The sequence below is a fragment of the Vicugna pacos genome, chromosome 20, assembly GCF_048564905.1.
Source record: "Vicugna pacos chromosome 20, VicPac4, whole genome shotgun sequence".
In the NCBI taxonomy this organism is placed as follows: Eukaryota; Metazoa; Chordata; class Mammalia; order Artiodactyla; family Camelidae; genus Vicugna; species Vicugna pacos.
The window spans coordinates 27,714,861-27,740,024 of record NC_133006.1 but is presented as its reverse complement, the minus strand read 5'-3'; the positions used below and the strand labels follow the sequence as shown (position 1 = coordinate 27,740,024).

Genomic DNA, 25,164 nt, shown 5'->3' with positions numbered 1-25,164 from the left:
GCAAGTAGAGTCTGCTTCCTGTCCTCACAGTGCTCACGCTGCTCCACCTTCTTCTCTTTCTCTCTCAGACTGCGGATGGTGCTGAAGTCCTCGCAGCACCATTTCCTCATGTTTAATTTCTTTCTCTAAGCTGGGCCTCCTAGATTTTAGTCTTTCATTTCTCCTCCAGAATAAGCCACAGCACATGGGCCCACAGTCATCAGATTCTGAACCGGTATTGCACAGTGAGAGTCAGCAAAGTGAAATTACTGTAGTTATTTAATTTAAGGGTTGTTGGTGTCTCTTTTCTGGGGGATTGAGATTTAGAAGGCTTCATCTCAACAACACCCTTGAGGGCTAAGGTAACGAAGCTTGTTACTGTGTCCAAAATAAGGAAGGGAAAGAACCCAGAGCAAGGTGGTTAGTGGGGTTTACACAGTCTCGGCTCTCTTCTCGTGAGTGGAACGAGAAAACAGTTTAAATCTCATGCCTGCTGAACGGATTAGAATGAGGGGATGACAAACCAGGTTTGCTCGTTGCCATGGGCAACCTTTCCAGGCAGGAAGAATAAACAAAAGGTTTTTCTTTGCTTCAGATGCACCTGTTCAGATGCAGGAGGCTGGAGCCCCCGGGGCACATCATCCTTTAGAGCGTTTCTGTGTGGCCTAGTTGACCTGACTCTCTGGGCCCCCTTTTTTTTTTATGATTTTATATAAATAAATTCCTTTAAAAATTTTTTTAAGGAAACCTTGTCTTCCATAGTATAGTTAATAATCCAATCTATTCTTTTGTCCTCTTTGGAAATTTTTAAAAATTAGGGTGAAATGGACATAACATGACATTTACCATTTTAGCCATCTGCAAGTGTACAGTTTGGTGGCATTAAGTACATCCACAGTGTTGTGCTTGGGCCCTCTTCCTAAGTGTATAAAAACCCTTTCTTATGCCTCACACACCCCACAATGTCCACCCCAGTCTGTGGGACAAATTCAACTTGCCAATAAGTCATTAAAATAAACAACTGTACTTGAGGACATTGTGTTGAGTGAAATACGCCAGTCACAAAACGACAAAGGTTGTATGAGTCTGTCTATATAAACTACCTAGAGTAGTCAGATTCTTAGAGACTGAAAGTAGGATGGTGATTGTCAGAGGCTGGGGAGCATGGAGAGTTATTGTTTAATAGGGACAGAGTTTCAGTTTTTGCAAGATGAAAAGCGTTCTGGAGATGGATGGTGGTGATGGTCGCACAACAATGTGAATGTACTCAAGGCCACTGAACTGCACACTTAAAAGTGATTAAGGTGTTAAATGTTATGCTCAATATCGTTAATTATCAGAATACAAATCAAAACTACAATGAGGTATCACCTCACACCAATCAGAACGGCCGTCATTGAAAAGTCCACGAATGATAAATGCTGGAGAGAGTGTGGAGAAAAGGGAACCCTCCCACACTGTTGCTGGGAATATAGTTTGGTCTAGCCATTATGGAAGACAGTATGGAGATTCCTTAAAAAAATTAAAATAGACTTACCATATGATCCAGCAACCCCACTCCTGAGTATACATCTGGAAAAGACAAAAACTAATTTGAAAAGATACCTGAACCTCAGTGTTCATAGCAGCACTACTTACAATAACCAAGACATGGAAGCAGCCTTAATGTCCATCGACAGATGACTGGATAAAGAAGATGTGATATATATATATATATATAGACAATGGAATACTACTCACCCATAAAAATGATAAAATAATGCCATTTGCAACAACATGGATGGACCTGGAGATTGTCATACTAAGTGATGCCAGAAAGAGAAAGAAAAATACCATATAATATCACTTATATGTGGAATCTTAAAAAAAAAAAACCACAAATGAACTTACTTACAAAACAGAAACAGACTCACAGACATAGAAAACAAACTTATGGTTACCACAGGGGAAAAGGAGTGGGAAGGGATAAATTGGAAGTTCGAGATTTGAAGATACTAACTACTATATATAAAATAGAGAAACAACAAGTTTCTACTGTATAGCACAGGGAACTATATTCAATATCTTGTAGTAACCAATAGTGAAAAGGAATATATGTATGTCTATGTGTGACTGAATCACCGTACTGTATACCAGAAATTGACACAACATTGTAAACTGATTATACTTCAATAAAAAAAGATGTTAAATTTTATGTTATGTGTATTTTACTGCAATTAAAAATAAGTTTGTTTAAAAATAGGGAAATACACCTTTGTGTGGTGAAATTAAAGTTATTCATATTTACCATAAACAATAATACCTGCTCCATGAAACTTTTTTCTGTTTTACAATTTATGACTTAGTACGCCCTGTTCGATGCTACTTGAAATTGGATCTTTGTTATTACATATCAAAGAAATGTCTGTACATTCCAAATGAATATACTGTTGTATGTCAACTATATCTCGATTTTAAGAAAAAGAAAGGTCAGTGTGTGTCCCCCAAGAATGAGACCACACAATAGATACTGTAGGAAATTGAAGATTATTTAATAGCCTCTCTTATACTTGTCTCTTCACTATTTCTTTTTCCGTTTCTTTTTCAGGAGAGGAGTTCTTTACTTCGAAAGTGGTACGATTTAATGATACAAAATAAGGATGACCTTGCCAAGATAATTACAGCTGAAAGTGTAAGTTCAGGGTTCTAACTTGCTACCCGAAGAAACTGTCCAGTAGTTCTTAGACTAAAGCTTGGGGAAGCCTCTAACAGTCAGTGGTTTTCTGTAGCTAAAAACAACGTCAATTCCTTGCCTAATGATCAGATCAGCTGAGTCTTGTGTATGGCACAGACTTTTCCTAAGTCAGGCACTCACGTTTGCTAAAGCAAAACTTATATTTTCTAATTTACTCTTTAATAGTATCCAAGTATAACTGAAACACTATGCTGTACACCAGAAATTAATACAACATTGTAAACTGACTATACTTAAATTTTTTAAAAAAGAAAAACATAGTATGTGAGAGGTAGATTTTGAGGGAACTATGTGAATACTGCTTTTTCATCAATGCAGTTTTTTTCAATGTTTTGGTTGTTTTTTATGTGGTTTTTGTACATTTTAAAAGGTATCAGGTTTTTTTTTTTTTTGGTTGCTCTAACAAATTGCATCACAAGTCACAACATTGAGAAGAGATTAGAAGAAAAAAAATTAGGAGAGGCAGTTCTTGCTGTCTCCTCCTCATTGTAAACATATTGAGAATGCAAATGACGCTCAGTTGTGATTCAGGGTGGCCTGGCAGACATCCTTCCATCACTATTTGTAATTCTGCTTTCCAAGACTCACACTGAGGTTAGAAATTTCTCAACTACCCGGTGGGTTTTGTAATGGGAAACTTTTCTACTCTGCTTGCAGCCTTGAAGTATTTAGAAATGCAGAATCATGCTTTATTATAAGAAGGTGATGAAAGTGTCCTTTTCTGATTTAATTTAGGGAAAACCGCTGAAAGAAGCACAGGGAGAAATTCTCTATTCTGCCAATTTCCTGGAGTGGTTTTCAGAGGAAGCCCGCCGCATTTACGGAGACATTATCTGTACCCCGGCAAAAGATAGGCGGGCTCTGGTACTCAAGCAGCCCCTCGGTGTGGCCGCAGTCATCACCCCGGTACGTGGCAGGATCAGCAAGATCCTAGGGGAAGAGGATGAGTGGAGCTTGAGCAGCTGTGCCCATCCTGTTAGCTTCATCACTTGTTCTCCGTTTCCCGATGCCATTGCTGGATGCGGAGGTGTGCTTCCTGGTCCTTCCTCAGTGGTAATGGGAGGTGTGGTGGTGGCCACTGGGCAGCCGTGTTATCTAATGCCTGCAGAAGGGGGAGGACCCACAGGAGGACCCAGGGGGCTTTTCTGACTTGGCATAAAGGCTTCTTGGCACTGCCTAGTACATCTAAAAAGTTTTTCTGGTATTTATCATTTGTTTTAAGACTTAAGATATAATACTTTTTCTAATGTGCCATACTTTTGAGAAAATTTTATGTTTAATTTGCAGACATCAAGAGCAAAGTATTTCTGTACCTACTAGTAGGCGGTGGGAAGTAAAAAGGAAGTAAAAAGACTAAGAAATAAGACATTGCCTCTGCCAGGTTGGGGCTGCAGTACACTTGTGGGGTGCCCAGCTTTCTCCTGATGAGCTGCCTTTCTTGGGTCTACCTTCCCCTAGGTCCCATATAAACTCCTCTACAGTGTCTGACAGCTGGTCTCAGGCCTCCTCTTCTTTCCCTGCTCACCACAGTTACAGAGAGACGTCCCCTTCCTGCCTAGACTGACCAGGTTTGACACAAACTCCACTCTTCACCAGCTGTGTGACCTTGAGCAAGTTACTTAACTGCTCTGTCTCACTTTCTCCAAACCTGCAAATAAGGAGAATTGCACCAACCTCACCGGGTTGTGATGAGGACTTAATTATCACTTGAAAGTGCTTAGAACAATGCCTGGCACAGAATAAGCACTATACAAATTTTTGTCAAAATAAAATGTTGTTACTGCAGATACACAGATGTCCATAGAGATCTGTAAATATATAGAGAGGGAAGTAATACATCATCTGCCATTTTCAAAATCACCTTTGTTAACCTTTTCTCCCGAAGTCTGAAAACTGCGGCCCTCAGGCCACATCCAGCCTGCTGTCTGTATTTGTAAATAAAGTTTTATTGGGACAGAGCCACACCCATATTGTCTGTGGGACTGAGTAGTTGTAACCGTAACTGGATATCCCACATAGCCTTAAATATTTACTACCTGGCCCTTTACAGGAGAAGTTGGCCATCCCCCAGGGTAGATCATTTCATACTGTTTTAAACTCTGAAAATGTTCCTGTCTTCATGAGCCTTTGTCTCCCCCGTCCCTGAAGTCGGTAGGTGCCAGGCGTTCTGAGAGCTTACCTGTGCCAGAACAGCCCTGCCGGTCACTTGTGCAAAGGAGTTTGCTGGCTGACTTCCAGACCTGCCTGCCCTTGGACGAGGGGCCAGGCCTTCCTCTCACTCACTTCCTCTCTCTTCTGATCCAGTGGAACTTCCCCAGCGCCATGATCACGCGCAAGGTGGGGGCCGCCCTGGCAGCCGGCTGCAGCGTCGTGGTGAAACCTGCGGAGGACACGCCCTTCTCTGCCCTGGCCTTGGCCGAGGTGAGCCTCTGGCGCTGCGACTGCGCAGAGCCGACAGAGTCCAAGAAAGGATGTTTATCCCGGACTGAACGAAGCACTTTCCAAGCCTCCTTCTTTGCCTGCATCTCATGCAGGATGGTGCTATGTTCTAATTCACTAGGCATGATTTTTAATCCAGATGTTGCTCCTTTTAGAAAAAAACATGGGTGAGGCTGGGTTCTGACATCTGTAGGCAGTGTATTTTTTAGGCTTCCCTAAAAATATGTACCCATTGTTTTTATTTAGTCTTAGTAATGTGACCAAAATGTGGGCATTTCTCACATTCAGGCACCTCTTACCTACCACCCCTTCTCCAGGTCAATGTGCATTCAGTCAGATCTTGTCCTTCTGTCCAAAAGCCTCTAACGGCTTCTCATGTCACTCAGAGTAAAATCCAGACTTCCTGCGGTGGCCTTCAAGGCCCAGTGAGATGCTGCCTCCCCATCCCTCAACCTCTCCTACCCACCGCCCTTCTCAGTCACTCCAGACCCCTTACTCTTCTGCTCCGGCCATTGGGGCCCCTGCTGCTCCCCAGGCCACACCAGGTTCACCTTCGATGCAGCTTGACACTCGCTTTTCCCTCTGGAAAGTTCTCCCCCAAGTACACCCATGATTCGCTTCTTCCCGTCTTTATTCAAATGCCACCTTTCCTGAGGCCTCCCCTGCTCCCCCGCCACCCTGTTTGAAAATCACAGGCTTGAGCTCTCTCGCTCCTCATCCCCTTCCCTGCTTTATTCCTCTTCCCGTACCTGACAGGTGTCTTACTTCGTTGTTTTGATAATTATCCCACAAGAATGTAAGCTGAGCTCAGATGGGGACTTGGATCTGTTCTGTTCCCTCACTGCTGTGTGCCAGAGCCTAGCACTGTGCCTGGATGCAGAGGCACTCAGCCAGTGGGAGGGAGGGGGAGGGACCTCATCACCTCAGCCTTCTTCCTTCCGTAGGTCCCCGTGCTCCTGCCCTGGCCGTTTGCCCTGTGGTTAGATACAGGGGCTTCCAAAAGGCCAGCACTACCATCTTCACAGCAGTGGCCATTCTGTGTCCGCTGTCCTAGGCTCTCATGGACCCGGTGCAGCTGCAGACCCAGTGACTAGAAACCTGTCTCCTTTAAGGGCACTTCACCCAAGGGCACCTCCTTTCAGAGGCAGACTGGTTGTTTTCCTCGCACAGAAAAGTTAATGGAGTGGAAGACTTTTTTTTTTTTTAAGATGGGCTGTTACAGTTTTCCTTGAAATAATTTGTAAATCTGCATGACATAAGTTAGCCTTTTTATTAGACTCCTGAGCATAGATATAGTTAATGGTATACTTCCTACAAATTATGTTTAGAGGCTGAACCAATCTTTGATGTTAGACCCCACCTGCTTGCGAAATTTATTTGAAAGCACAACACTTGAATTGATTGGAAAGGTTATAGAGCACATATTTTAAAGCCTCTATAAATGGAGAGATTATTTCAAAGGAAAAACACAGCTTCTTAGACCAACAGAAAATGACAGGTCTTTAGTGAAGGCCTAGAAACTCTGAGGATTTCTCTGTTGCCCGGGTGAAGCAGCTAACCTTGCTCTGTCCTGTCTCCACCTTCAAAGTGGAGACATCATAAAACAATCATAAAGTACGTGCATCCCATCAATGTCTTTTTTTTAATTGTAAACTAAAGCCAATACAGAGAAACCACACGAAACAAATGCATAGCTGAATGAATTATTATAACTTGGATACCCTCGTAACCATCATCTGGTTAAGAAAAAGAACTTTGAGGGGGTGTGGTATAGCTCAGTGGCAGGTGCATGGTTAGCATGCCCGAGGTCCTGGGTTTAGTCCCCACTAACTCTGTTAAAAAAAAAAACAAAAACTTTGCCACCTGCTCCAGAAGGACTCTGCCTGTCCTATCTGAATCATACCTCCCTCCAGAATAGCCCGTCTTGATTTGTATGGTAATCATTTGTCACCCGGGTGTGCCTCTGCAGGAATTAAAGTCTTACTCGTTTTTTAAAATTTGGAACGTCTTGTGAGTTTCTTCGATGCTGCAGGTTCCCCTCCATCCTGTACTCGTCCTTTCAATTGATCTGTTGAAGAAACTGGACATTTGACCAGTAGCGCTCCCCACAGTCTGAGCCTTGTTCCTGTGTCTGCTGCACTTCCCACAGACGGGCAGCTGCATCCAGATGCTTCTTCACACTTGGGTCTGATTCCGTTTTGTGTCCTTTTGTCAGGAGGCACATAATGTCTGGGTGTCTCCATTTTTGAGATGTTTGCATTCATTGCTGCGCAATGCTGCACAGTCTATTTATTCATTAGGAATTACGAAAATGGAGATTTTTGAATTCTTTCCTTTTTCTGTCATTTATTCACCAGACCACTTCTATGAATCAAAGCCATGCATCATCTCCTATTTGGTTCCCCAGTGGTAAATTCACATGGGAAAGGCAGTATGCTTGATTCTTTTTATTTACCAGTTTTTCAAATTAATGAATCTATTCCTGTCATCTGCCAGATGTTCTCAGTTAGTTTGTTTTTTAAGTATCATTATATGCTAAGTAGATTTTAACATATTTGATGACTTTCAGTCTTTTGCAGTTATGACCCTTAATGAAGCAGACTGCCCCCATTTCTGGACAATGGCAGCCTCTTCAAGTCGGCTCTCTAGTATTTTAACGTTAATAGTTTTGAGACTTTCCTTGCTATCTAGTAATGACGAGATATTTCAGGCTTATTATAGATATTTCTTGCCCCAGACCTGGGATTAATCATTTCTGCAGAAAGCCCTTGTTTCCTCTGGTAGGAAGTGATATTTTAAGACTACACTTGGGGAACTAAGGATGGTCATTGCTACTGGTTGGTCATTGTTTCTAGACCTCTTTGTGGCAGGGCTAAGAAATATACATATATGTATACACACACGCACAATAAAATATCGCGTAAATTCTTACAGAAACTTCCAACGACACATTAATATTAATGTCACCTTAGCACTTAAATAATCTTATTTCAGTTCCAAATGTATTCTGTTTCCAAAGTCAGCCTAGTTATTTTTTTTTCCCATTACTTTTTGGATTAAAACATCTATTTATTTCTCTTTTCTGTTTTTCCAGTTTGATCATTTGCTGCCACATGTTTGCTGTTTCTCTTTATAGCTCGCAGACCAGGCTGGAATCCCTCCGGGTGTATACAACGTTATTCCCTGTTCTCGAAAGAAGGCCAAGGAAGTAGGCGAAGCACTTTGCACGGATCCTCTGGTGTCCAAAATTTCCTTTACTGGCTCAACAGCCACCGGAAAGGTATGTGACTTAGGTCTCAAAGAAAACAACTGTTATCCTAACATCTTCTCTTTACAGAGAATCAGAACACTGTTTCATCTCGATCAAGACTTAACACCAGCAGAGTGTTGAAAGCTCTGTTCGACAACATAATGTCTGATCACCGTCTGGAGATATTTCAGATGGGGTTCCTTTCTGTGACATGACGTAGGTTCCTGTTTGACAAAACCGAAGGCACAGGGGAAGTCGAGGTTCCCATTATTTGTTGCATGGGGAGTGGCTGAAAGCTGTCCATTGTATTCGCATAACTTGAATGCATGTTTCTTTCCTAATCTAGAATTAAGGAAATGGATGTCTTAGAATTGAACAAAAATTGCATTTAGTATAAAGGTACTTACAGAAACAGAAAGATCTTTTTTTTCCCCTTAAACGTTGAAAAGTTCTTTCCCCGAAATCTCGTATGGCACCTGTGAGTGCATTTTTATTTCTCCTTTTAAATGTTCAAAAGATAAAAAAGGCAGAGTAGAAGAGAAGTTCTTATTTATGGTGTTTCTCTCCAGATAGTATACTTTTTTTCTGCTAGTGTTTATGTATCTCCATACATATCTACTCATGCTAGAGACATCTATAAACATGTATCAGGTAAAAATAATACAAATCTAATCTGAAAGTTTTGGTGAAATGAGTCATTTTTTGACGCTATGCAAAATGGGAGGGAATAAAGCAATTTTAGTCACTCCCAACCATAACCACATTTGTCATGCCATGTGAAGCCTACCATTCATTCATTTCAGAGGCAGGAATTTTAGGTCTGCAAGCTGCCACCACCCTGATCAATGGATCTTGTGGTGCAAACTTACTCTCAGAGGGTTTCAAATGTCACTATGAGGTAGTTAGAGAAAAAGAGAGAGGCCTGGGAGAAAAGCTTGTGAATCTTTGCCATTGAGACCAGAGAAAGTCCCAGGTGCCAGGCAAAGGCTGCCTATTCACTGCTTCCCTCACTCTGCTCGGCAAACTGTCCCATCGAACAGACCCCCAGGAAAATGCCGACCACGTTCCTGCCAAGTCCAGTTGTGCCTCTTATTTACACAGGACAATGATTCACTTGAAGTGGCTTGTAGGAAAAAGGGATGGGAATCACTAAGAAAGGAATAACCATCCTCTATCCCCAGGGCCTCTTCTGAGCTGATCTTGGCAGAGAAACAGTGGCTGAGCTCCTGATCTCAGGACATAGGATCTTGCCTCTAAGCGAATCTCAGATAGTCAGCCTGTTCTGGAGATGCTGCCCTGGCCTCACCGCCTTCCAGGGGGACCACTCCCCCACCCCCAGGGCCTGTTGAGGGGACAGCAGCCATTTTTATAGCACATGATACCTTGTCTCTCCCCCAACAGCAAATTCAACCGTGAGTGGTCATTTGACCCAAGGGAAACAGATTTGTAGGCTGGCCAGTAAGCTAGGGCAGGCAACCTGGCAGAGGATGATGAGGTGGGCAGTCACATTCCCTCTCTAGGGCTTTGGAAGCTGAGGTCCTGAGAAGGTCAGCAGGGGGAGCCAGAGAGGAAAGGATTCCTTAAGACATAACAGGTATGCACGCAGTGCCACAGGGGCCACACAGGCCAGAGCCAGGCTCAAGCCATCACCACGGGCACTGAGTGCGAAGAAGATACGGTCGGAGGACACAGGTCCTGAGCCCGAGGCTGGGCAGAGGCAAGAGACCCAAGAGCAAGCAAAGTCAGGAAAATCCAACTGCCTAGCAGAGAACAGTTTTTAAAAATTCAAAAGAAAACAGCTATCATGAGTCCAATAAAGAAATATGTGTAATCGTAAAACTTGTACAATTTGTTGACTAGTAACGTTTCATTGAGAAGGTGGTTATTTCTGGTTCATTGCTGAAATAGTAATATCTGGGCACACAGAGAAATACCGAAGCAGCTTTCCAGCCGTGCTGAATTTTGACTAAGGGCCTGATCGTAAAGCCCACGGCCTCAGGGTGTGCTTCATGGGGACCATTCCTGGAGTGACCCTGGGCTTGTGACTGCGTCTGTTTCACATGCACCATCCAAGTGGTTCCATCTTTCCTGTAGCTCTGACCGGACAAAGACCTGCTATCCTGTAATAAAGCAGACATCCCTGGGCAGCTTTCCTAGGGCATGAGACTCTTACTGGATATTTAAAGCTTAACAATTATGAAAAAGTATGAAAAAACAAGTATGAAAAAGCCTTACAGTTGTGCACTGACCTAGCAATTATACTTCTGCTCATTTATTCTGAGGGAAAGACTGCAGTGTTGTTTTTAATAGCAAGAAATTAGAAGCAACCTAAATTTCCAACAGATGAGGGCTAAATAAATTAATGATGGAACGGCTAAGCAGTGGAATACGAGGCAAGCATTTAAAGGAATGCTCTGGAAACACATGCTGACATGAGAGAATCTTCATATTATAGTACTATGTTAAAGGAGCAGGATATAAAGTTTTGTGAGCATGTTAAGATGTTCCGGATATATGAGTAATTGGGAAGATAAACCAGGTTATAAAACTGCATAACATAAAGTAGGTGGGAAGGGATAAATGAGGAATTTGAAATTTGTACCTCTTGCGGAGTGATGGAAATGTTAGCTATCTTGATTGTGGTGGTGGTTTCATTAGTGTATACACCTATCAAAATTCATCAGACTGTACATCTGAAATGTGTATAGTTTACTGCATAAGAACCATAGCGCAATGAAAGTATTCAAAAAAACTGCCATCTGTTGTTGTTTTTTTAACCATCCTATTTTCTTAAAAAACAAAAAAGAGTACATATACATGAACCAGTGTGTGTGGCCAAATTCTGGACGGATGTACCTTAAAGTTGTATCAGTAGTCAGCTATGGGTGGTGGGATTCTGGGTGATTTTATTATTTTCTCTCTATATTATCTTAGCTCTACATATGATTTTTAAGCCTATTTATTGTAATTTTTTGGACTAGGTCATACATTTACACAGTTCAGAAACCAGGGCAATATAACCATGTTTATATTCAGAAATCTCACCCTCACCCTTCTCCCTGATTTCCTCCCTTTTATAAGTAATTGCTTTTAGTTTCTTGTTATCTTCCCCAGTGTTTCTTTACCAAAACAAGCAAATATGTACACACACACACACACACATATATATATGTGTGTATATATATATCCTTATTTCCCCCTTTTCTTACACAAACTATCATCCTGCATACATTACTGTGCACCTGGCTTTTTCCACTATGGGGTAATTTTTTTAAAACAAAGGCTCACCAGTCCAGAGAGTTGGTTTTGTCATTGATTCCAGTGCTCACAGCATCCCCTCCTCTGCTCACAGGTCCTGTTGCACCACGCAGCAAAGTCCGTGAAAAGAGTGTCCATGGAGCTGGGCGGCCATGCCCCATTCATCGTGTTCGACAGCGCCAACGTGGACCAGGCTGTCGCAGGCGCCATGGCCTCCAAATTTAGGAACTCTGGACAGGCAAGTCCTGGAGCGTTTTTCAGGGTGGTGTGTATGTTTTACAAAGATCCTACCACCTTCCTCACCTCCTGGAAGGACACTTGTGGGTCCCCCCACCTCATTCTTTGTTCGTGTCCCCTTTCACTGCGTGTTCAGTGAGTGCCCTCTCTCAGCTGGGACTCTGCTAGACTCAGAGGATCCGAAGAGAAAAAGGTAGCATCCGCGTCCTCAGGAACCTCCCAAACAGCAGATGCCTTTCAGTCAAATTGTTCTCTTCCTCTTCCCTCCTCTCCTCTTTGAATCTGGTTATTTTCACCGCTTTCCCCTCTTGGGGCTTTTTTCTACTGAAGAGGTTTAATCATCCCCTTCAGACACAAAACAGCCTGAACACTTAGGGTCTGAGGGCTATAGTCTTAAGGAAAAGAAGGTAGAAAAATGTTGAAATGGAGCCTTGAAAAACTCAAAACCTCACTGCCTGGGTCTCACTCTCCCGGAGGTGGTGGGGGCGTGACAGGTGCCCACTGCAAAAGGCACATACCACGGTGACCCAAGGCAGGTCCAGGTTGTCCTTGGGAGAGTGGTGGCCTGAGCTCACACCCTCCTAGGGAACCCTGGAGCATTAGATCTGGGAAGGCACCTCCCAAGTTATCTGATACAAACCTCGAATCTGACAGCTGAAGACATGAGACTCTAGAAAGACGAACTGACTTAAAGTCATACATCCTTGGGCTGAAGACCCACCTCTGCTAAGGATCGGGACTGTGAACCAAGGGCCCAGTCTCCCAGTTTCCATCCAAGCTGTTGTCAGGATCCTGGATTTGTATACATTATTCTTAAGCACTTTGTCTTAGAGTCCATCAGTAAGCGGTTTTAAATATATTCCAGACATGGAATAAAAATTCCTAAAAGGTTATCTGGGGGGAAAAAGGTGAAATATATAATATTCTATATTATATAGTTTTCATCCTTGTTTTAGCCTTTGATAATTAATTTTTCTCCTTTCACATAATCTAAATAAACTTGGTTGCTTCAGAAATGGATATGTTTCCTTTTAGAAACATGAAAGTGTGAAGCCTTCAGAGTTATAAAGGTACAACATTGGGGTATGTCACTTTAAGCCAATAAAAATGCATAGGACATAAAATTATCTATATACTTGTTTCTACTAGAAAAATACATGACTAAGAAAAAAGCCAAGAAAAAAAAATATCAAGCATAACTACATTTCCAGTAATGTGGTTATGTTATATAGTTTTAAAATATTAGATCTAATTAGAAAAAATAATCAAGGGACTTTTCAATAATTTAGGCTGACATGGAAGAATGGTCCTGTGTCCATTTTCAAAATGTCAGATTCTGCCACATGCTTGAGAGGTTTAAAAAGCTCACCGATGTGTCTTTGACCACATTTCTTCTAGCTTTGCTCTCTGTTGCTATAGTATCACTATCTCTTAGGGAGTTAAAGTTTCTTGTGTTGTTTTTTTCCTATCCCTATTTGAGCCATTTGAAAAAACTTGGGATGGGTGGCTTTTTGGGTTTTTTGAGCACAGATATTTATCATCGCCTACTTGTTGAAACACAGAGGTGTGGCATCTCTGGAGGAGCTTGGAGAAGTATGTGCATTCAGTGCCTCTGTCTTTAGGGCCAACCTGCACAGAGGGGAACACAGCAAGTGGGACACAGAACAAGACCCCCCTGGGGAAGTGCGTTCACATTCAGAGGTAGCCGCAGTCACACGTTTATTGGTTGGGTCAATAGCTTCCAACAAACTATCTATGTGAGTTTGTTTCTTTCTGTCTAGACTTGCGTTTGCTCAAATCGTTTCTTGGTGCAAAGAGGCATCCATGATTCCTTTGTGAAAAAATTTGCCGAGGCAATTAAAACAAACCTGCGCGTGGGGAACGGATTTGAAGAGAGAACTACTCAAGGCCCGTTAATTAATGAGAAAGCAGTAGAAAAGGTAGGTTCATTTTATTATCTGTTCAATGTCAATCTTCTGCTGCCCTCCCTAAATTTTCTCTTTTTAGTGGTGATAATTCCGTCTCCTGCTTTCTCGGAAATTAAGATCTTAAAATACACCTCTTCAAAAAAAGTGAGTAAATAAATAAACCTAATTACCTCCTTCCCCACCTCAAAAAAAAATCTTGAAATACAAAGTTCTTTTAATTTTTGGAACACCTAAAAGGAAAGGAAATAGGCTTTGTTTTTGAGATCGTTTGTGATTCAGCTGAAGTGATGGTTGGCACTGACCACAAAATGCCCTTCTAGAAGAATCCTTGACAAAAACCATCTTGGCAGGGAGATGTGGAACTGCAGAAATCATGTTTAGGATTTAGAGACAGCAGGAAAGGGAAACTCCTCAAGGAAGGACTTGTTTGTTCAAATAATAATACAATCTAGACTACTAGCTAGGTGAGTTTTCTCTCCTTGCTCCATTATTAAAAAAAAAAAATCTGGTGGGGGGAGGGTCTAGTTCTAGTGGTAGAGCGCATGCTTAGTATACACGAGGTCCTGGGTTCAATCCCCAGTACCTCCTCCAAATAGAAGTAAATTAATAAACCTAATTACCTCCCCCTCATAAAATAAACAAAGTAAAATAAAATATGATCCTTTCTAGCGTTGTTTATAAGGAACTCCCCTGTAATACCAAGCATCCAGTGTGCTCCCTGGATAAGCCTCTACTGGTAGAAAGGATTTTAACAGAATTTTAGTAGAAAATGGAGGTCTGAGGTTGTGTGTGGGAAAAAAAGGAGGAGAGGTGGCCAGAAAGCAGGTACAGCCAACCTCCTGGGTGTCCGCTGAGGAATCAAAATCAGGTTACAGCCAGATCAGCACCCAGGTGGGAAGCACAGCCCCATCGCTGTGCACTGGCCCCTGAGAGCCTGAGGACCGAGCCCTGGAGTGGCTGCCCTGACACAGCAGGCAGTCAGGTCGGCTGAAGGCCACGCCTGGTGCCTTTCCTTGTGGCCACCAACAGCACTCAGGTTTTATGGAGCTCTGATACAGTTCTTGTTATTGCCTTGGGAGTCTCTGTCTCTAGATAGAGGACATACATTAAAGTTTACTGCATTTTTGAGATGACTTTGGACCCTGGGGACTCGAACAGCCAATGAAGACAGTTTGGGTCTACACCAGCTGTGGCTCAAGTCCCAGAGCGGTGGTTCTTAACCCACCCTGTGTCTTTAACAACTACAGATACATGGGCCCTACTCGAGGAGATTGAGGGTGAATCTGTCTGAGTAGGGCCTAGGCACTGGCGTTGCTTCAGTGCCCCAGTTACTGCTAATTTGCAGACTAGGAAACCGTTGTCCTGGAGATTTTGTTGTTATTCTTGCCAAAGTGATTGTGCAAACAGTGCTCTCTAGAGGGCGCTCTTTCTTAGGACTTCAAGCAACTAAAGTAGAAGGATTTCTTATTTTGGAGAGTTTAGTAGAAAACACCTTGTCTGAAAAGAATCCATCGTGTTGGCTTTAGTGTACATACAATCATAGGGTCAATTCCAGGGGAGAAAGTGCACATCACATTTAATATGACAAGAAAAATAAACGCATATTCTAATTGGATTCAAATAGAATGGGGCCTTGTTAACTACGTTAAATATAGGTATTTTTAGAGTCATAAATTATAGAAAGTAAGCCATCCTGGCTCATGGGGATTTGTTGCAGACAATGGACTATGAGAGCGTTACAGGGGGTGAGGATTTTAAAAGTGTGAATCTCAACGGCAGAATGTGCACAAGCCTATATTTGTCTCTCCTGAAATCCTATAGACTAGTCCACTGAGAGTGGGAGGAGGGGAGGACTCCAGTGGACCATGGATTGTGATGAACTTCTGGAGGGCAGAAGGGATTGTGTTAACAGACAAGTCAAAGCAAACGAGGCATGCCCGGGGGAAGCCTGCAGAGGAAATGTGTGTCATTTTTAGGATGGAGGTTTTCTGGAAATGGTTGGGGTGGAGGGTAGGGCTGGGAGGAGGGGAGAAACAGAACTAATTGGTTATGCTTCTGCATGATTTTCTGGGTCATTCTCAACCCCCACAGACCCCCAACCACCACTGCCACCACCAATACATACAAGACAGCAGAGGCATTTGCTCTGAGCAGGAAAATACCTCTGAAGAAATGGAGCAGCCAGCTTAGGGAGGCTACCACTGCAAGAGTCAGGGTAGGTGCACCAGAGTGGGGTGACCTTTGACCTTTGGGGCAGGGGATGCCCCTAACGCAAAGCCTGCCAGGTGAGAATAAACCCAAGCTGGTAGCTGTCCCTCTCAGGGAAGAGACTGGAAACAGCAAAGATCACCCATGTCACACATTAAAATTAATCAACCTTGTCCTTCATTAGAAAGATGAACAGCCAAGAATCATGACAGCCTTAGAGGAAAACCCTCAGCATGCTAGAGGGTCAGGAAGAACAGAGAGAAAGCTGACCCAAAAAGAAGCAGATGACACTGGGCACAGAAGGGAGTTTTCTGACACTAACAGTGTCCTCCAGGAGCACCAAGAAGATAGTAGGTCTATGGAACAGAAGCAGGTTCTGTGAAAATGAAGCAATGAGAGCAAGAAAGAGTTTTTAGAAATTAAACACATGATGGTCAAAATCTTTTTAAAAATCATGAATGATGATAGAAGACAAAACCAAGGAGAGCTCTTAGAATTTAAAGCAAAAGACAAAGAGATGAAAAATATGGCAGAAATTCAAAAAGGAAACAATTAATCTGCAGTGAAGGGCATATCCATCTTAGTAATAGGAGCTTTAGAAAGAAAGAATTAAGACGGAAGAGATAGGAGTATCGAATAATTACTAGGGGAAAATTTCTCCGAGCTAGGGGAAAATAACTAAATTCTTCAGATTGAAAGACTTCGCCAATTGCCGAACAGAATGAGTAAAAAGAAATACCCAGATATGTTTTGCTAAAATTTTAGAAAGTCAGGAACATACAAAAAGATTCTAGAAACTTTGGTGGGGGGTGGGAAGGAAAGCTACCCACAAAGGAGTAAGAACTAGCTTTGAATCAGACTTCTCGTCAATCACACCAGAAGTGGAGAAGCACACTCAGCACTGTGAAGGAAAATTGTTTTAGGTCCAAATTCCATCACCCTCTAATACAAGGTAAAATCACCACACACGCAGCATCAGAAAACCCAGAAAGTAAACCAGTTTCAGTGCACCTTTTTCAAAACAACTACTCATGGAGAATGTATTAGAACACAATGAAAGTCCAGGGAAGAGAACAACATGGGATCCAAGAGCCTGGCGATGAGAGCAAATCCCAGAAAGACAGCTGGGCATCAGGCCTGGAAAGACACAGGTGTGTATTAGGCCATTCGACAAACAGTAAGACCAAACAGCCGGAAGAATCACCGAGTGGGGAGGAGGCAGCAGCTCACGCCTCTATCTCTGCATATCTGTTTTGTTTTGTTTTGTGTTTTTCCTAACTAGAAGGAAGCAGGGTATGTGGTTTTCAACCTATTTTAAAAAGAGCCAGTTACAGTTTTCTGCAGTTTAAACACTTCCAAAGTATCCTCAGCCACCTTTCCCAAGGGCTCTTCTTTGTCTCTTCACAGGTAGAGAAACACGTGAGTGATGCTGTTTCCAAAGGGGCCACCGTTGTGACAGGTGGGAAGCGACATCAAGTTGGAAAAAATTTCTTTGAGCCCACCCTGCTCAGCAACGTCACCCAGGACATGCTCTGCTCTCAGGAAGAGACTTTCGGGCCTCTGGCCCCTGTTATCAAGTAAGATCATCCAGTGGGTGGGAAGACAAGAGAAAGACTAGAAAAAGAAAAAGGTACCCAGAGAGAAATCCAGTTCACGTGGAGGGGTTGTGTCAGTGGAAGAGCCAAGTCCAATGTATGATTTACAGAAGTGGGTTTTTATTATTGCCTATTTAGACCACAAAATTTACCAAATTCTTTCCTTTGCTCTCTTGTTTTCTGCTGAACTCATTTTTCTCCTTAATGGAGTACAACCTTAAAGAGTTCTTTCAAGGGCGTCTGTGTTCTCATGTGATCTTTTATCTCACATTCACAAGTAAATGATAATTTACTTGGATAAAATCGTAGCTTCAACACTTTGAAGATACCACTCCTTGGTCTATTTATTTCCAGGGTTATTACTGAGAAGGGTGATGTCTGGTTCTTGCTCCTGTGAGAGGGATCTGCTTTTTCTCTTTGAAGACTTTTAAAATTTCTCCTGGCCTTGGACGTTCTTGGATTTTACCGTGGTAGCGTGGGTCTGGCATCCTGTGAGCTTTTTCAGTCTGCGGTCCTATTGTGTTTCTTTAATATCTAAAGTGCTTAGTCCTGGGAAATTCTTGGTCATTATTTCTCCAGATATTTCTCTCTCCTCCGTTGCTAATGAAACTTATATAGTAATCTGACATTGGGGAAATGGACCACTTGGAGAACTTTCATCTTCTTTGTTTTACTAAAAAATTTTTTACCTTGAATATGAACTTGACATTTTCCCAAAGGATGCAGTGGTTAGGAATCAGGCTTTGGAGTTGAGTTGGGTGTAGATTCAGGCTTTGTTATTTCATACCTGTGTCCCTTTGAATGACTTAACTCCTCTGAGCCTCAGGGTCCTTGATGGGAAAGAGACTAGAAATCAGTACCTGCCTCACAGGACGGTTGTTAAGGTTTAAATGACGTAAGGCACATAAAGCACTTAGCCCACTGCCTGGTATCATTATGATTGCTGTTGTGTAAATAAAGAGTCAAGTCGCGGAGTGGGGGACACAGTTGTTCATGGGGGCTGTAGTCTCACGACACTTCTGGGACACAGGATGGTGAGAGCACAGCTCCGATCTTAGCACATATACCCAAAAGGTGAAAATCCTCAGTGGTGTCACAGCTGATGATGTGATTACTGCACTTTGGAGGGACAGGTGGGGAGCGAGGACATGGGTGATGCTCTGTTTTCTATTCTCCCGCGAATGGAATGGCTTGCTCTGTATGGGTGGAGAGACAAGCCCAGGGAGACAGAGCTGGTGATGCTCCCTAACCCCGCCTCCCCCGGAGCTCTCTGCTTCTCTTCCAGTCTTCCTCTTGCATTGACTGGAGTCTGCCAGCCCTGCCCGGTGCCTTCAGAGAGATGGCTGGCTGACGCTGCTGCTGGGTCTCCGAGCTGAGGAACTGGGGTGCGGAGGACATTTGGCCCCCAGTTATAATTCTGGGGCAACAGAAAACAGCCTCTGAAATCTTGTTCCAGAAATAAAATGAATGGAGTGGGGAGGGGAGCAAAGCTCAGTGGTAAAGTGTGTGCTTAGCATGCATGAAGTCCTGGGTTCAATCCCCAGTACCTCCATCAAAATAAACAAATAAATAAACCTAAATACCATCCCCCCCAATTTTTTTTTTAAAAAAGAAAATGATAAAGCAGGAAGAGACTGCACAGAGCTTCCATCCTACCAGTCTTTCATTTCCAAGGGGAACAGACGCCCAGCACTGTCACACTGTCCAGCAGCATGAGTGTGGCCCCCACATTAGAACCCTGGGTCCCAGCATCCTCTGGATTCTTCCTTTCTACTACTGTGGCTGCTTCTAAAGCAGTTGTTATGATTGTTACATTTGCTTGGTAGCAAGAGCAGTCATCCTTTTCTTAAGGTATTTTGTTCGACATTCTGAATACACAGTTCCCTGCGTGTCTCCTGTTCTCTTAGAAGAGATGAACCAGTGTTGATCCAAGATCACCAGCCTTGAACTCTGCATGCTTGCGGTGAATGATGGTGTTTTTCCTCTGTACTCTTTGCAAAAGTTCGATTTACTTCTTGCTGTTATTTGGGAGACAAATTAGGAGGAAACATGTCTGTTTTCCTTACTCTCCCCTTTGGGATTTTGCTGATGACCCCTCTTGACTTTGGCAGGTTCGATACAGAGGAGGAAGCCGTGGCGATCGCAAACGCAACTGACGTCGGGTTGGCAGGTAACTGTTCATCCTTGATAGTAATCACTTCTCGAGCTGACACCGGAGTTTACTTTTTAAACATTGCCCTGGGTTTTGAGAAGGAAACTTCATTGGACCGTATGTTTTGTTGCTTTCCAAGGGGTGAAGGTGGGTTCGTGCAAGTCCGTGTTCTTTTTTGCCTTGTCCCCGGGACACAGGTGTGGGAGCTCCCTGGTTGGAGCTGGCGGCGGTGGTGCTGGGAGAAGAGGCAGGGCAGATTGTTGCGGGTGGAGAATCCCACGCACCCCTTAAGTCCCACGTTCTCAGATGCCTGGAAATTCCACGTGCTTTCTCCCGTTTTGCGTGGCTCCTGGAAGCCTGGGCAGAAGAGGAAGCGCTGTACTCGGCAGAGAGCGTCAGGGCAGTGAAAGGGGCAGAGAGGGCACAGCAGATGGAGCCTCACGGAGCGGCCGCCATTCTTTTAGTTTGGAAACAGTCAGGGTGGCTACAGTCTGTCCCCTATGACCCTGACAAAATTCTGTGGGCATAAATGCACTCAGCAAAGCTGTATTTAGCACCCACAGTGAACGAAGTACTGACGAAGATACAAAGACATAAAGATACAGCTGTGGCCCTATAGGAGCTTCCCCTCTGGGTGTAGAACTACTGATTATGGAAGGAAGGGTGTGCACCTGTGGACTCCCTTAGCCCATGCTGCCTCCTCAATGAGTTATCCTAAAGCTGCAGTAAGATGTGTGCACCAGTGCCCTCATAACCCTGTGATCAGAATTCCCTTCATCCTTTCTCAGTGGGATGATGGTGAAGGAAGCCACGCCTCTGAACCAGGTCATCCGTGATGGGCAGAGTTCTGATTGTGCAGAGATCTGGGGAGAGATTCTGGGCAGAGGGGGACCAACGGAGTGACGCGGTTAAATAAGATAGGACAAGGAGAAGTGGGTGGATGAGCTGAGAGAAGATGGTTGGTGACTGGAGTAATGGAAGGTAAAGCTGAAAGTGTTGATTGAAACCACATTAGAGATAATTCAAATACCCACCAGGAATTCCACCTTATTGTATAGGTAACAAAGGGTCACTGGAAGGTTTGGGAGGAGGTATCACATGGGTCATCTGACAGAGGTGTGCAGCACAGACTGCACAGGAGACAGCAGCAGCTGGGTTCATCATTGTGACAGTCCTGATGGGAGACAGTGAGATGCTAGCAAGAGTGGAACAGAAGGATGCTTTCCAAAAGTTCTGAGATGAAGAAACCGACAGGACGGACTAGGGGTTCTACTTGGGGGCAGAGAGGACTCCAGACCCGAGTGACTAGTCAGCAGTGGCACCCTCAGCTGCGGACATGACATCTTTAATGACTGTTCTACAAGCTATCTGTCCTTTATCCCCACGACAGGTTATTTTTACTCTCAAGACCCAGCACAGATCTGGAGAGTGGCAGAGCGCCTGGAAGTCGGCATGGTTGGCGTCAACGAAGGGCTGATCTCCTCCGTGGAGTGCCCTTTCGGTGGGGTGAAGCAGTCCGGCCTTGGGCGAGAGGGGTCCAAGTACGGCATCGACGAGTATCTGGAACTCAAGTACGTGTGCTTGGGAGGCTTGTAGGATTCTTTAGTTCTTTAAAAAATAAAAGAGGAAGCTTACCTACATCTAGGGGGAATGCCAACCATTATTTTAAATAAACTCATTGGGGTATCTGAATTAGGAACTTTTTAAAGCTTATCTGACTGTCATAATCTTAAACAGATATGGATGTCACCCCATCCCGCTAGCTGACTAGGGACCAATATATGCCATGTGCCTGTGGCTGCAGACCGCCCAAGAAGCAGCACTGGGTTCACAGAATGAAGCCCTGGACCCCACCCTGTCTGCCTCAGAGCAAGGTGCAGTGTGAGGGCGGCTGCCCCCTGCAGCCCGTCACTGCCCGAGCAAGGACACAGCCATCACCCACGTGGCTCCAGAGCTTAGACCCAGAGGCCTGCAGGGGAGACCCCGAGTGGGACTGACAGGCTGGTCGGGGGTATACAGCAACCTGGCAATCTGCCAGCTCAACACAACACTTGCTGGGTGTTCAGAGGTGTTGCTGCAGAGGCTGAATCAATCATTTTTTAAGAGTTCAGAAGAAATAGCACAGAACTGCCTGTGTTTCCTTGTGGAATGAAGGAACCCCTTCCCCTTTTTCTGGATCATTTTTTAAAATTGAAGTCTTCATCATCTTAAATTAACTGCTGAAAGATTTTGTTCTCATTTCTACCCTGTCTTCATTTTGTTTCCCTTGGAAATGAGCCTAAGCATAAAACAAAGCACAGGAGCGACATCTTGGGGTGATGTACAGCACACACGTGACTGAGCAGGGGCTCTGTTCCCATGCACGTGCGTGCCATTCAGCCCCCGTCGCCCATGGAGAGTGAAGACGTTATGCATGCCTTCTGTAGCTCAGTGGCATGTTGTGAGCCTCAGACAAAGCAAAAGTATTTGCCAAAAAATGAAAATTCGATGTAAGTACAGAAGCCATTATTACATGAGCAGCCCGCCCAGCCCCGCTTTGCCAAAGTTGAGGGGAGGCCAGTACCCACCTGCCCACCCCCTGAGCCTGCGTGAGGGCTTGTCACCTGCAGCCTGGTTTCACTGTCTTCGTGGGATGCTGCTCCTTCACCTGCAAAAGCACTTCCACCACAGTGAAAGGAAAAAGAATTCCCACAACTGCCTATTAGAAGAGGCATGAGGTTTTGTCTTTCAGGCGCCTTTTATCCAATAAAAGTTTTTTTAGTTCATCGTGTAAAAACAAAAACAAAAGCACTGTGGCTGGTGTTTCCTGTCATTCCGAAGGAAAAGCTCTGATTAGGAAAATTCTAGGCATTTCTGTACTGTGTGTCTCCATCCATCCTGAGACACGAGGAAAAGGAATAAGGGTTGTTCCTGGCTGAACAGACGGGGATGAAGCCCCTTCCTTTCCACTCACTCTGTGTGCAGACTCCACTGACATTCTGTGGATGCTCTGGGGAGTCTATTAACAATAAAAATGCTCTAACATTAGTTTTTAGAATTCTGGGGAGGGGGTATAGCTCAGTGGTAGAGCACATGCTTAGCATGCACAAGGTCCTGGGTTTAATCCCAAGTACCCCCATTTAAAAAATAAGTAAATAAATAAATAAACCTAATTAACACCCCCAAAATAATTAGAAAAAATAAATCTGAAGTTATCCTATTAAAAAAAAGAAACTTTATCCTCTCTCATCAAACTTCATCCTCTTTTGAAAAATAAGTAAAAAACACAATCTCTTTAAAAAACAAAAGAAGTTTGGAATACTGATAGCTTGGAATGTTTGGAGGAATACGTTCAAATACGCTTGTATCTTTGTCAGCCAGTGGGTGCCTTGGCTGCGTGACAGATTTTGAGTTTTTTCATATATGTGGCTCACCAGGTACGTACATGGAGGCCCAAGACTCATCACAATATCTTTGCTTAATTTTGGAATTAAAATAATTTGAAAAGGAAATAGCTGACAGTTTAGTAAAATTGTTCTTGGTCGTGGGGAAATAAGAAATATTTTTAAATAAACATTTAGGGGGGTACCTTTCAATAAGGTAACCATATATGATGGATTTTTTTAAATGTATGTTACAATATGAAGTGGAAAAGTACCATTAGACCAGGGATTGACCACAAGCCAAATCCAGCCTGCCATCTGCTTTTGTATAACCCAGAGCTAAGAATGGTTTTTCCATATTCCCAAATGGTTGGGGGAAAAAAATCAAAAGAATAGTATTTCATGACACATGAAAATTATATGAAGTTCAGATTTCAGTGTCCATAAATAAACTTGTACTGGAACACAGCCATAACCATTCATTTCCCATATGGTCTATGGCTACTTTCTTGGCAGAGCTGGATACTTGCAACACAGACAGTGTTGCCCACAAAGCCTAAAATATTTACTCTTTGGTTCCTGATAGAAATAGTTTGCCAATCCCTGAGCTAGACCAAGAGGGAGATACTGACTTGCCCACATTTATGAGGCATTATTTCATTTTATTGAACACCTAATGTGTCAAAAGTACTTTTCACGGCCTTACTCCAGTGAGTTCACCAAGAACTTCCCAGCAATTATCATGTAACTCAGATAAAATCACTCAGTTAACAGGAGTCTATTGGGCTTGAGAAAACACTTCTCAATTTACTTTCCCCAGCTATGGAGGGATTCTCATTTTAAAAGCTCATCTGTACCTGTTATCTTTAACCATTTGAGTGGCTTTTAAATACCATTTTATGTCAAGTGCTCGTTCTTCTACCCTTATTTTCATGGAAAGACTCGATGAAAGTATAGATCAGAAGCACAATGTGAATAAATCTATTTTATTGTAAACTTATATTATTAACTTTAAACTGCCTTTAGAAGCCACAGGACTGCCTTCTCTGATGGCTGGAGCCCAGGGCTGTAATTATTCGTGGGCAGCTATGGTAGATAGCATTTTACTTGAATAATATCTATGCTGTGATTTTTTTCATGCCATAATTTATGGGCTAAAACTTGAGAGTAAGTGTAGTGAGAAGTGTGGAAATATTTTGCTTTTTAAGCATGTGCCCGTAACTCATTTTTCCAGGTTTTGATAACTGTATACTTGTGTCAGTGTCTTGTCAGCAGAGATGTGTGTGTGTGTGTGTAATTAATAAATGTGGAATTAAGAGAATTTCCTGTTGCTGTGTCAAGGTTTCTGGTTTGTGGGTGTTTCCTTGCCAGTTCATGATTTGAGTTTACTCTGGATATTACTAGACCAGTTTGGGAATGTATGAAGGGCAGCAGAACATGCCACCCCAAAATATGACTGTAGGAGTTCAGGACATGCCACCTCAAAATACGCCACTGTGGCATAAGGATTTTTGTGAGCAGAAGGTAATTAAGAAGCAGATACAAGAAAAGCTCTCTACTTTCCCCTCCCCCTCCATTTGCCTAAAAGCAGGACCCAAATTTACAAAGGTGCGCGCCCCCTCCCCTCTCTATCAGGAGGGAGGGACAAAGGTTAATTCCGAGACAACCTCAGGCCCAATCAGCCTGCAATCTAAATGACAAATTTTTCTAACTAGCCTTTATCTCTGCCCTTGAAAGCCTGCAATTGCTTTCCTCTGTCTCACCATTTTTCCAGATCTATTACTCTTTTGTTGAAGATGCTATGTAAGCTGGAGTTTTAAGCCATCTCTTTGAGTTACTCATTTTTCCCTGAGTATTTCCTGTGTACACATGAGGTATACATGTTAATAAACTTCTGTTTTTCTCTCGCTAACCTTTATTACAGCGGTCTTAGCCAAGAACTCAGAAAGGTAAAGGGAACATTATTTTTCCTCTCCTGCATGTGGAAATGGTGCTCCCTTCCCTAATAACGGCTAGTTGTGG

The 25,164-nt window shown here is 43.2% G+C and overlaps 1 protein-coding gene across 1 annotated transcript in view; it reads left to right on the top strand.

Annotated features, from left to right (window-relative positions):
* ALDH5A1 (aldehyde dehydrogenase 5 family member A1) overlaps positions 1-24,480 on the top strand; it is a 29,489-nt gene extending 5,009 nt beyond the window's left edge. Inside the window, exons 2-10 of the mRNA XM_072945585.1 lie at positions 2,567-2,650; positions 3,449-3,619; positions 5,018-5,134; positions 8,289-8,432; positions 11,755-11,898; positions 13,679-13,841; positions 17,445-17,610; positions 19,740-19,798; positions 21,171-24,480. Of these exons, the coding sequence (XP_072801686.1) occupies positions 2,567-2,650; positions 3,449-3,619; positions 5,018-5,134; positions 8,289-8,432; positions 11,755-11,898; positions 13,679-13,841; positions 17,445-17,610; positions 19,740-19,798; positions 21,171-21,376 (1,254 nt within the window). The 3' untranslated portion in view covers positions 21,377-24,480. The remainder of the gene's footprint in view (positions 1-2,566; positions 2,651-3,448; positions 3,620-5,017; positions 5,135-8,288; positions 8,433-11,754; positions 11,899-13,678; positions 13,842-17,444; positions 17,611-19,739; positions 19,799-21,170) is intronic.
* Positions 24,481-25,164: the final 684 nt, after the last annotated feature.